The sequence below is a fragment of the Balaenoptera physalus genome (genome assembly GCF_965194825.1).
Source record: "Balaenoptera physalus genome assembly, chromosome: X".
Lineage (NCBI taxonomy): Eukaryota > Metazoa > Chordata > Mammalia > Artiodactyla > Balaenopteridae > Balaenoptera > Balaenoptera physalus.
This window is the reverse complement of record NC_138903.1, coordinates 21,316,359-21,329,619: the sequence shown is the minus strand read 5'-3', so window position 1 is coordinate 21,329,619 and position 13,261 is coordinate 21,316,359. Positions and strand designations below refer to the sequence as shown.

The 13,261-nt window shown below is 37.0% G+C and overlaps 1 protein-coding gene across 2 annotated transcripts in view; it reads left to right on the top strand.

The window, feature by feature from the left end:
• Window positions 1–6,248, top strand: part of KLHL15 (kelch like family member 15) — a 32,682-nt gene extending 26,434 nt beyond the window's left edge. For both annotated transcript variants that reach the window (XM_082447158.1, XM_082447157.1), the window contains one exon: window positions 951–6,248. In XM_082447158.1, the coding sequence (XP_082303284.1) occupies window positions 951–2,060 (1,110 nt within the window). In that variant the 3' untranslated portion in view covers window positions 2,061–6,248. The remainder of the gene's footprint in view (window positions 1–950) is intronic.
• Window positions 6,249–13,261: the final 7,013 nt, after the last annotated feature.

The following is a 13,261-nucleotide window of genomic DNA, read 5'->3' as shown; positions in this document are numbered from 1 at the left end:
CTTATCTCACCCTTGTCATTGTGATACAGGCTGTTTCTGCTTGGTTTCCAACTTCCTACCTCTTTCACAAAATATCCCTTGAATGTTTTGGACCAGTTTGATATGTTCTTTATCTAAAGTTCGTAGCACTCACAGATGTGCTATACAGCTTCATACCTAACTGTCAGTTGCCTCATTTACTTAAAACTGGTAGATGTGTATTTGTTTTCATTTCCTGAAATATACTCTAAGTTCTTTGAGGAAATGGACCACATCTTATACTCTTTTTTTTTTTAATCTCCCCACAGTAGTTAGCATGATACTTAAAAGTGCTTCATAAGATGTTAGCAGTCATTATAATTAGGTAGTTCCAACCCCAAAAAGAAAAAGGAAAAAGTTTGACCTTTTCTTGTCAACTGAATTATTACTATAGGAGTTAATGATATCAGACCAAGTTTTTATGTCAGAAACCAACTGAGAATTTTGTGTGTATTTAAATTTTTACTAACTCACTAACTTAATTCCCCAAATTATTCAGTCATGGGTGTTCTTACAGTGTTCCTTGTGGTTAAGAAAACCAAGGCCAACGTTTCCTCTACCGTGAAACCTCTACTTGTCCTCGTATAGCCACCACTTGTAGCCCAGGGCCCGACATATATTAGGTGATTAATACATTTTGTTAGGGGAATTTAGCTTGTGCCTGGAAAATAACTTGTTTACTTTTAAAAAGATTGGGAATGTGCATAAATTAGTACAAATACAAATTACAAAAACAAATATGATAAAAGCTTTGTAAAAAAAATAATAAAAAGAAAGTATGTGATCTTAACAGGAAATCAGTTTTAGTAAAGTAGCTTAAAATCATAAGCTAATCATCTTAGTGGGCTTTGATATTTTGTTTGCCATTGATGTTTTGTTTTTTGTTTTTGTTTTTTGTTTTTGTTGTTAAATTCTTTTACTTGTATTCTTAGGTTAAGACATCAGAATTTTATAGATACTCCCGACAGCTGCGCTATGAAGTTGATCAAGCCTTGAATTACTTTCAGAACATTCACCAGCAGCCTCTGTTGGACATGAAATCAAGCCGCATCCGCTCTGCCAAACCCCAAACTACAGTATTCCGAGGCATGATTGGACATAGCATGGTTAACAGTAAAATACTTCTCTTAAAGAAACCAAGAGTCTGGTGGGAACTGGAGGGCCCACAAGTACCTCTGCGCCCGGACTGCCTTGCTATCGTGAATAACTTCGTGTTCTTGTTGGGCGGGGAAGAACTGGGCCCAGATGGCGAATTCCATGCTTCTTCCAAAGTGTTCAGGTATGACCCGAGACAAAACTCTTGGCTCCGGATGGCAGACATGTCTGTACCACGTTCAGAATTTGCAGTTGGTGTTATTGGAAAGTTTATTTACGCTGTAGCAGGCAGAACCAGAGATGAGACTTTCTATTCAACAGAGAGATATGATATTACCAATGATAAATGGGAATTTGTGGATCCTTATCCAGTTAACAAATATGGACATGAGGGGACAGTGCTCAATAACAAGTTGTTTATCACTGGTGGAATCACCTCATCTTCCACCTCCAAACAAGTGTGCGTGTTTGACCCCAGTAAAGAAGGGACCATAGAACAGCGGACCAGGAGAACTCAAGTAGTTACCAACTGTTGGGAGAATAAGAGCAAAATGAATTACGCTAGATGCTTTCACAAGATGATTTCTTACAACGGCAAGCTTTATGTTTTCGGTGGTGTCTGTGTGATCTTGAGGGCCTCTTTTGAGTCTCAGGGATGCCCTTCCACAGAAGTGTACAACCCAGAGACTGATCAGTGGACCATCTTGGCGTCCATGCCAATTGGTAGAAGTGGCCATGGTGTGACTGTGCTGGACAAACAGATAATGGTTCTTGGAGGCCTTTGCTACAATGGTCATTACAGCGATTCTATTCTCACTTTTGATCCGGATGAAAACAAATGGAAGGAAGATGAGTACCCGCGGATGCCCTGCAAGCTGGATGGTTTACAAGTATGCAACCTGCATTTTCCAGAATATATACTGGACGAGGTCAGACGTTGCAACTAATGGCATCTTTCTCCCTTCAAAAAAGCCAAACAAAAAATTTGTTTGAGACAAAGTAGTTAAGTAAAAAACATAAAGAAGAACCTCACCAGTTTTACTATCAAAGCCATTGGTCTAATATAAAAATGTTTTCATTCTGTGCTCGCATCCTTTTTTTTCTTTTTAGTGGCCTCAAACTCATGCAATAAGTCAATTCTAAGCGCTAGCTCTTGAAACTACTTCCAGAAGCAGTTTAATAGAACGATTCACTTATCTGGGAAGTTGATGTTATGCTTTAAACATTTCTTTCAAATGTCAGTGTAGGAGTCATGCATCTTCTAAGAGAAGACCTGATAAGTGTCACTGGATGTAATTTCAGTTCCTATCTCTATCTGAAATCTTTTTGAACATTTATTTCGGTGTATTGCAGTCTGTTAGACTTTTTGATTTTATTATTTAAGTTTAAAACTCTTGACCTTTTTGCATGGCTTTTTGCTGAAAATGCAAAAATATAAATTTTCTACAAATTTAACTTTTTTATATTCAAAACACTATTTCTAAGCTGCCTTCTCTTATCTGCATTGTGTTAGTGAAAGCGTATCCATACTTGCTTACATCTTATGAATATATAAGGCACATCCCCTTTTATGCGTGGTTAGGATTCTATATTTTTAAGCTAGTGCACTTGCACACACGGTTTGCCATACTTGTTGTATTCTAGATGTAACGTCTTTACATGTATTAACATTTTTAGAAAGTTAAAATAACTGGAGTCCTCGTTTGGTATCAGAGTAGCCTATCTTCAGTCCATACTGATTCAGTAATATTCAAACTCCTTATATTCCTGAAACATGTATGGTTTTATGAAAACTAACATTTTATGTTTTATTTTCAAAAGTAAACGTTAGTGTTGCTTATCGATGTATGTCTTCTTTTTGAAAATGTTTTTCTTTGCAGTCTGTTTAATGTTACCCTGTTTTTAGTGAGAATCGGAGTGGTATATGACAAGCCCTGGCCCTGCAGCGTGCAAGCACTTTTAAAGAGAACTTAGGTAATACCAGACTCCTAAATAAAGGCCCCTTAAAAGTAAGTGCAACTCCCGTTCTTTACATTCAATAAGGCTGCTGCATCTGTTATTGAATGGAAAGTAGCAACTTGTGGAAAATTTGAGCTCAGTTTTGACTTAGAGGTAAGGAATAGAATTATAATCTTAACTGGTCATATCTACTTGTTTATTTAGTACAAAATATTTAGTGGCACTGGGGATGTAAGCCCTCAGCTTTTGTTTTATTTACTGAAAGCTACTAGCATGAAGGATAGTAACCTCAAAGTTCAGAATGGATCAAGAATAACTGTTTAAAAGCATTTATAATAAGTGTTTTAGGATTAGCCACACCTTTCAACTCTTTAAACTCGAAGAAGAGACATATAGTTGTCAAAATTAAGCAAGAATAATCAGGGAGTGGATCATTCAAATTGATGCCATTTTCTTCTGAGTAGACTCTATATATGATACAGACTAGATCTACACTGGCAAAACTTGCCAGATCTTAGGATATTGGTGCAATATTGCAATGCCTTCTATATGGCTGTTGTATAAGTTTTCTAGTTTCACTTTTTTTTTTTTTTTTTTTTTTTGCTGCTGCCACCACTGAATATAAAGTGGAAGAGTGAAATCATGGAAATGTGAAGACTTGTTTCATTTTTGCAATTAAAATAGACAACTATGAAAAAAACCTGATTTTAAAACTCTACAACTGGAGGCTAGAAACAGTCAGGTACATAAGTAGTTTTTTAAAAAGCAAAACATTGGAATTGGTTTTAGAAATCAAGTTAATATTCTTTTGTATATGAGACTTAAATTTTTATTAAGTGGTCCTATCATTTACTTTCAGTTTCTAAAAACGAAATTCAGTATCCTGTTTCCCATGCTAATATGGGTAAAAGTCTTTTTCTACATCTTAAAAATCATTTTTAGTCGTTTTATTTTTGAAAACTAGGAGTTAGATTAGCCGTTTAATTCTTTTTCTAATATATTAGTTGGCTTAGTGTTTTATATGTGTGCCATCTTGCTTTAAAGAAAATAACAGTAACGTCTTCATTATTTTCCTCATTGTTGTCTTTTGCTGGAAAAGACCGAGACAGGGTACCCCATCAGGCTTTTATTTTACACTCCAGTGGTGGTTCTCTTTAATTGCTTAGATATGACTTCGTAGTCCTAGTTAAAGTAAGATCTGGGCAAACAATTGAATATTCTTGGTCTTCATTGTAAAAACACAAGGCCAAGATCAAAGTTCATGTTTTGGAAAATTTGTGAAATCTTTTAACTTGAACTAACTCTGGGTTTAGCTTCACACGTTAAGTCATGTCTGACCTGATGTTAGCTGTAATCAGTTTTGAGCTTTAAGAATAGTTGTTATTGCTTGGGTTCTGAATGTATGAGAAAACTCTTCTGTTTATATGTAGTGCTAATTTAGGTTATTTTAAATCCATGAGTAACTTACATTCCCTTTTAAAATTATGGTTTAATTGCTGAAAGAGATTTATTTTTGTTATACTAAACTATGGAAATTTTTTTCATAGAATTTTTTTCAACTTTATTTTTTGTGTGCTTCATTTGGAACCATTTTTGTTTATATACATTATGTGCTCAAAATAGATTTTTTAAAATTCAGTAAGATTTAAAACTATACAGTGTAATTGCTGTGATCTTTGTGTGTTAATTTTCACTTTACATTTTAAATGCCAGACTTTACAAAAATAGCTGATCTTTGTTAATTGCATCTTAATTAGAAACGTTTGTTCTCTTCCATGTCTTTGACCTTCTAAGTTTTTATTTTAATCTGCTTAAAGAAAATCCTTGCACTACAACCTTTTCATAAAATTCAAGATTCTCACCTTGAAGGTTTTGTATTGGAAGAAATACTACTGGTTTTTAAAAAGTAAAGCTTAATTAATAGAATTATTAGCTTTTCTTGAGACAGCTTTCTCTGTGTCCTCATTACTCTGTGTGAGTGTTACTATAATTTGTGAAATATTGACTGAGCCCTTCACTTATCTTTTCTAAAGCAGCACCTTTGGACACCTCATTCTGGGAAGCCTGCTCGAGTCATAGTAAAGGACACACACATTTGTGTGGGGAGAAGTGGTAAAAATGGTTTTGTCTTAATTACATGAAACTAAGCTTTAAAATATTTTATAACAAATTATTTGAGCTGCATTATCTAAACATGTCAAACGTTCAGTGGGACTATTTTTATATATGTATATGTGGTTGTAGGTCATAACATTTCAGTTTATAATATAAATTGTTATTTCAGTTTATAAGCTATCTCTCAGAAAAGACTAGCTCTTTTGAGAATACGTAATTTAAAATTTTAGACTGAAGTATAAAACACAACATAGATAATAGTGTAAATTAGATATAAATGAGGGCTATATGGCAGTAAAACTGCTAGTGCCATTTTTCCTGTTTGCCTATTATACATTTTTTATTTTTTTTTGTACTCTGAACATTTTTAGGGATCATACGTTCTATCAGATTAGAGTTGGTTTGGGGATAAATATCTTCTAAAAAGAGATTTATCTTAAAAATGAAAGTTCTGAAAAATTAGTTTATCAAGAGTTTATAAAGTCAAATATTCAATAGACATAGACTGGAATAGGTAAACTCATGAAAGTCGTTTCCTTTCAGTATACCAGTATAACTTCAATATTACACAAGTAACATTGAGAGAATGCCATCTGCTTTGTTTGTTCCTCCTTAATGTTCTTAGATTTTCTTTTTACATCTTTGGGAACAACTACATTAAAAACCTTATTAATCAGTATATCAGTAAGGATTAGGTGTTTGCTTTCTGAAGGAATGTTCCAGTGAGGTGATCAGAGAGGTTATTTTCTATCTAACTTGTGTATGCCCTATACCCCTTGGGCATATTTTGTCTATAGAAAAAATATTTTGACCTTTAGGTACATTTTGGGCCAGTAGTCAAATAATCCTAGGGCCGATTTAAAAATCTTAGAATAATTTAAGGTTTGCCTTTTATACCTGTTTTGAAAGCCTTTACATTTTTGTCAGGTAATTTTTCCCAAGCCGTGAATATAATCTATTCAAAACATGTTTATGCTATCCATTCTGTTTTTAAATTGAAAAAAATGTTAAAAGTGTTTATGAAGAAAAGTTTAAATAAAATATTTTTAATCTTTAAAATATACTTCATCTCTTATTATTTACTATCTTGATATAATCTATCACTTTCAAAGTCGCTCATGACTTGATTAACGGTATACATTTTGTTTTCCTTCAACGTGCCAAGGAAGTGCCACAAAAATGTAATTTCTACCGATGCTTTCAGCCACAGATTGAAATGAGAGCATTTGAGTGAAATTATTTACACTTACATGCAATGGAAATTTTATAGTGAAGCCAAGTAATTAAAGTTCCACTAACAGAGTTTTGCAGAATGGAAATAGAGAACTGAGAAAAAGCATTTATAAGCCCTCAAGCCTTAGTTTGGTGATTTTTAGATTTCCTTTAGCATTTTTGATTCAGTGTTCTTAAAGGCATTTCTGAAATCAGGGAATCTGGTAGAAATGAATCTGCTACAACACAAGCACTTGGATGTATTTAGGCACATGTGTGCCTTCTTTAAAATGGACTCCTGAGAAACCTGGACAGGATTCCCTGGATCCTGGCCTCAAGCCACCTTTCCCGCCTCTTTCTATCACTTCCCGCACTCTATTCTGTTGTGATCTTTGCTAATTTCCAGCTTCAAATCGCTTGCCTTGTTTCCCCTTCGCTGCTTGCAAAGTCCACTTATTTTGCAAAGCCCAACTCAAATGCTCTCCTCCCCTCCTGAAACCTGTTTTATCTCTTCCATTGAATTAATTGCCTCTTCTATGCTCAACACACTTATAGCTCTTATTTCATTTCATTTTGCATACTAGTTGGGTATAATTCCTTCCACAATTAGATCATAGTCTCCTTGGATGAAGGGACCTTCTTTTATTCCTCTTTGTACCCTCATATCTAGCATGATACTTTTTGTACATAATAGGCACTGAGCTAAATGTTTATTGCTTTATGAGTTACAAAAAGATTCTGTAGGCATTTGGAAGAGGGAGATAATATAGTTCCTCAGGGTTTTTGTCTCTGCTTTCTTCTCAGTCTATACATTCCCTGTCCAGTTTAACCCACATCTATGGCTTCACCTACCACTTTTATTCTGATACCTGTTAAATCTCTATTTCTCAACCCAGAGTTCCAACCATCTTCTGAACATCTCTCACATGTTTTATCGGAATCTCAAACTGAACAAGTGCAAACCTCAATACATTATCTTCTCCCCCCCAAACCTGCCCCTTGTCCTGTATTCCATATATTATTAGGTGGCGCTACCATTGCCTCTCTACCGCTTCACCCCAACTTCTTACTTCACCCGCTCCTATCACTTTAAACTGTCAACTGCCCTCACCTTGCCATCCATACTGGCCTCCTGGAGCTTTCTCTCTGATCTTCTACCTCCACAATCCATTTTCTACACTGCTTCCAGAGTGAACTTTCAAAAGGTAAATCTGATCCTGAGATTCAACAGCCTTTAGTAATCCCCCTTCACCATGAGAATAAGATTCAAACTCCCTAGCATGCCCTTCATACCTGTTCAGTCTCTCTTGTGCCCTGTTCTCTAGCTATGCAAGCTGCTGGGAGTTCCCTGAATATGCCATGTTCTCTCCAGCCTCTCTGCCTTCACACATGATCTTTCCCTCTTCTTTTCCTGGCTGACCCTTTCTTGGCCTTCAAGAAGCAGCCTGGGCATCATGGCCTTTGTCATCTTTTTTAAATGTCCCCTTGGTCTTACCATAGCACCTTGTGGATACCTAGACCCCACCTCCTCTAACACTTGATTATAAATGTCTTCTTTACCTTACCGTTAACTGTACTCATTGAGGACAGATGCTGTCTTTTTATTTTCCAAGAGTCTGACTTAATGTCTGGCACATGATAAGTCTGCCTTAATAAAAATAGAACCCAGAAACTTGGAAGATCACCAATGAAATACTCCTGGTGAGGAGGGGCAGCTGTATCAGAGAGCTAGATTGTCTGCCAAAATTGACCTCCCAGAGGAATTTCCCTCCATTCAGTTTCCACTACCATCGCTCCTATGTCTAAAAGGTTGATGCATACAGCTATCACAGTTGTCAACAGATAGTTCTTCCCTTAATATCCGGTATTTCTGACCCAGGCTGAAAATGTCAAATAAAACAAGACCAAAGGGTGTTTTGCAGATCATTAATCCCCTGAAATGCTCTGGGGGGGGATAGTGTTCAGTGGTCATGATAATCTGAGGAAACCCTACATATCATTTCTCTCTCTTAGAGAATCTCAAACATTAGCATGTTAAAAGACTGAGAAGTCCTTATGTTAATTCATTTGATTTTGTTTAGCTAGGTGTAAGTCAAACATTTGACCACGGAGCTCTTTTTTTCATGGAATATATATGATCCATGAATGCTCTTGAAAAAGCCTGGCTAAGGAGTAACTGAAAGAAAACAAGCACAGAGGACCACTGATTCAGGCACTCTGGTTTACAAAGTAGGACTTAACTCCTGCAGCTCCAGTTAGCTTCCAGGCTTGAAGTGAAAATCTTGCCAAGGCAACATTACCCTGGGGATTTCACATCCCAAGGAAGGTCCCACCTCCCCCCAGGAGTAAGATAAGTTTGTGTAATTAATTTGTACAACTTGTATGATTTAAGGAGCAGGACTTCCAGAATGGCCAACTAAGGAGCTCAGCAAATCCTCTCCCTAAAAAACAATGTTAAAAGTGAACAAACTTGTCAAAAAAAGTGTAAAGACTCTGGAAATTGACCAGAGGCATCCAACAACTTGAGAAGCACGTATTCAAGAAAATGTACTGAACCTCAGAACAGTGGGAGTCTGATGTTTTAGCCTGGGGCTGTTCTCATCCTAACTCCTTGTCCCCCAGCTCTGTGGCATGGAAGTTGTACCAGGGCCATTGGAGGGGTCTGCCTTTCTTTGGAATGGAGTGTGGAGAATCCCATGTGTCAGTGTGGCCGACACTGCAGCTAGCCTGAGGTCTCAATAGTGATTGGGTTTAGCAATAGACTAGTGGACAGACCAGGAGATCTTGTGAATGAGATATTTACTTTAACCCTGGTGGTCTAGGAAGCTGTGCTCATGGACAAGGCTGTGTGTAACTAAGGGGAGACCTAAGAGGGCCCTAGCAAGCTACTTGTCCCTGGCTGGATGTGAGGCCTTGCAAACACAGAAAATAAAAGCTGTAATAGACTTGGAAACTGCACAGACTTTGAATGCATTCCCCAGGCCACACACAGATTGCTCAGCAAAGGGCAGAAGCTTTACTGGCTCAAGGTGTTTAAGTGTAACTTCTGACCAATCATTGGCTGACCACAAAGCTGTGATGACTCCGGTGATCCCTGGGCATCCCAGTTTAAAAATAAAAACAAGAGTTAAAAAAAAAAAAAGTGAGCTGAGACATCAGTGGTTGTACATGGGTGGGGGAGGGGGGCGGGGAATAGCCACCACAATTCCTCCAGGCAAGTCACTAAACAAACACACAGCAAACCCAAAAAACAGCAAAACAACCCCACAGGATCCAGAGTTGCTACATATATTATCTAAAATGTTTCTAATGAAAAATTGTGAGACATGCTAAGAAACAGGAAATTGACTCATACCCAGGAAAATAAGGAGTCAACAGAAAGCTGCCTCAGGGATCAGAGTGTTATGGAGATGAGTGAGATTAGTTTTGTATCCTGTATTCCACATAAAATTTTATTAGAAACAATTTCACAAGTCATTAAAATTTCTTTGAAAATATTTGTAGTGATTGCTTAGTGTTCCATAATATGGCTATACCATAATTTATCTAACCATGCCCCTCTTGTTCCTATACTACATTTAAAAAATTTCTTCATTTGATATGTTCCAGACTTAAAATTGTTTTCTAAATGTAGTTTTGTAAGATGGAATAAAAAAATGAACTGATGTCCCTGACAAATATTGCTAGGTTAAGCTCCAGGAAAGTTGTACAATATTAAACTCACATCAGCAGTGAATATGAGTTCCTCTATTACCATACCCTGTACTTAGAAATAAATAAATTAGCAATTTAATAGATGAAAATTGTATTTTAATTACTATTTCTTTGATTATAGTGAGTGTTGAGTAATTTTCACGTCTGTCATATATGTTCTATGAATTCCTGTTCATGTCATTTATGCATTTTTCAATGATATTTTGGTGTTTTATTATGGATTTTGAAGGATTCTTCATCAATTATGCTTTGTCACTCTTCAGTATAGTATTTCAAATGATGACTAGGTATCTCTAATTATTGGCAATTATTAAAAATCATATCACATTTCATTAAATATGGAAAGCAAATAAAACAATTTAGAGAAAACAAAGGGATGGAAAGTATACTGATGGAACAAAATGATTAAGAATCAAATATATTTGAGAGATAAAATATTGAGAAAAGCGTGGTATACGTTACAGATTCAAAAGAAACCCTAAACAGCATTCTCCTTAGATCTGGATTATGAGAATTTTCTTTGTAGGGTTCCATCTTCTGTAATGAAAACATACATTCAAACTTTTATTGAATACCTGCTATGTGGGTGCTAGTGGGAGTGAAAGAAAAGATCTACTTTGCTCTCAATCCAATGAGGAAACATAAACACCTAAAAATCACTTAAGGTGCCAAGTAGAAGGAAAAACAGGAACGCTGTGGGAGCTCAGAGTTATAGTTACTATTGATGAGAATCGGTAAAATGTTCATGGAGGAATTGGCATTTCTACTTGGTCATGGAGATTAAGTTGGATTTCTCTAGGTGGAGAATATGCAAAAGGCTTTTTAAGAAAGGATGTGCAAAAAAGCACAGGATGTCACATGAGGCAAGAGGTTCTGACCCAGGCATGCACCCAGATCCAATCTATCAGTTTTCTATTCAAGTGGATTCTAGTTCTGGTAGAAATAATCAACATAGAATAGCACCTAGTAAAATCTGTTAAGATGAAAAAGTGGCTCATTTTTATTTAGGGGCTCATTTATTTTAACTCATTAAAAATTTTTTTATCTCTGGGAATTAAAAAAAACACCAACCATGGAAAATTTAGACTCCATAAAAATAATCAACACAATATAACTGACAATGGCAGAAACTTTATACAATTATATTTGTAATCTTAGGTTGGACTCCCTGGAAGCTGACTCCATCTGAGACTAGGATGAGAGTATTAGAATGATCTAAGAGGTCATTCCAGAAAGCATCAGTAGGGAGGTGGGAAATAAGACAGGGCTGGGGATGAGCCAGTAAAGGGTGTATCAGCAAGCAGTTTTTCACTGGGGGTGACTGGGGGTCAATCCCACCCCCTTCCCCGGGGTACTGGGAAAAACTGTAGAACTCACCTGAGTCATCTCACCAGAGGACAAGGAAGCTCGGGTATTTATCCTCCAACTGCTGTCCGTCATTGGCTCAGGGTTACTCCCAGGCACATTAACTCCCCAGCACTTCTGGCCTGGGGTGTCTGGCTGAGAGAAAGCCCTCAGGTGGGGAGTTGCAGGTATACTGAAGGGTGAGTGCCAAGGGAGTATGGGGAGGGTCACCACTACTATCTTCTACGTTTGTTATTGGCTCAAAACTATCAGAAGATTCACGTCTTGGCAAAATTTAGGGCCACAAAATTTGCATCTCAGGAAATTGGTAGACAAAATTGCCATAAAAGTAAACTCACTTGTAAGAGGTTAAATTTTTTTATTGGGACAAATTTTAAAAGAGGTCTCCATGGTGACATTTTTATGAACAAGAATTTTCCAGATGAAAATAATTTCAGTAAAATAAAAGCAAATAAATTTAAATATATACCAGAAACATTTTACCTGCATTATACAGAAAAAATGATATCAAGGAATTAAATTGATTTGAGTTTGCTCAGGAAAGTATGTTCTTCATTAAATTTCATCAATGTTGGCATGATTCTGATTAGAATGTTTGTACTCACAAACATGGAGTCACAGTGTCCTCGGCTCAAAAGAAGAGGAGGATCGAAACATCCTGTTCTTGAATTGCTAGAGGCCAAAAAATGAAGAGGATTTGTGCCAGGGGAAATTGCATGGGTAAATGCAGAGTGGAAAAGCATATGGAATGCTTTGGGAATGATGAATTCCTCACTGACAGAGCTATGGGAGCAGATGTTAAGAAAAAAAAATCATATTCATGAATATTCTGTGGATCTGCAGAGTTCTTTGTTGAAAGCGGATAAGAGAAAAATTGGATATTACAGTCCTCCAGTGAAACTCCTCACAACTTTTCACTAATATCCCATGACCTTACAGAAAAGAATAAAAACCCATTAAAATAATGAAAGATTGACAGGCAACATAATATAAAATTGTGAGCAGCCCTGAAAATAATTTTAAGGTAGATGGAGTTAGACTGAGAAAAATAGATCCATACTTCACATTATGGAATACTCAGGCTTCCCTTCATGAAAGAGAGCAAGTGGAGAAATATATATATTTTTAAGGTATATTGTTATTGCTCCACCAACTGTGTCCTGACTCAGAGATTCGGGCCTTTACTAGCCAGAGAACTGGGCATTCAATTCTCTTGATTCCAAGAAGCTACACTGTAAGTGAGGCAGTTTTGTTCCTGAGTTTTGCCCCTTGCCTTGAAACCCCTCACCCCCACCAGCTCCCTCTGACCCCTCCGTCCCCCATCCCCACCCCTCAGTCTACCCAACTGTCTTTTTACATTTTCACGTTGAGACAGAACAAGCCCAGCAATCAACTAGGCAGGAAGTAAGGACCAAGTGGCCGTGGTATAAAGCATATCCTCCCCCATTACTCACTCAGTGTAGGCGACCACAGACATAGGCAGAACAGTTTCACTTACTGCCATTGGCTTCCAGTACCAGAGAAGGAGACAATGAGAGGAGGGCAATAACCACCAGAATTCAACAGGTGCAATGAGAGAAAGCCTATTAGAAGCTGAAATGTGGACCGGAAGCTGTGCTCATCAACTCACCCACTTTCCAACGACAGATGTATCAAAGGGATGGAACCGCTACCCAAACGGATAGGAGTTGAGACTAAAGGCAACCCATGCATTCTGTTGACACACTGAGTCTGGAAGGGTCTTCCCCTTATTTGTGTATGACTTAAGTGAAAAAACAAGTTG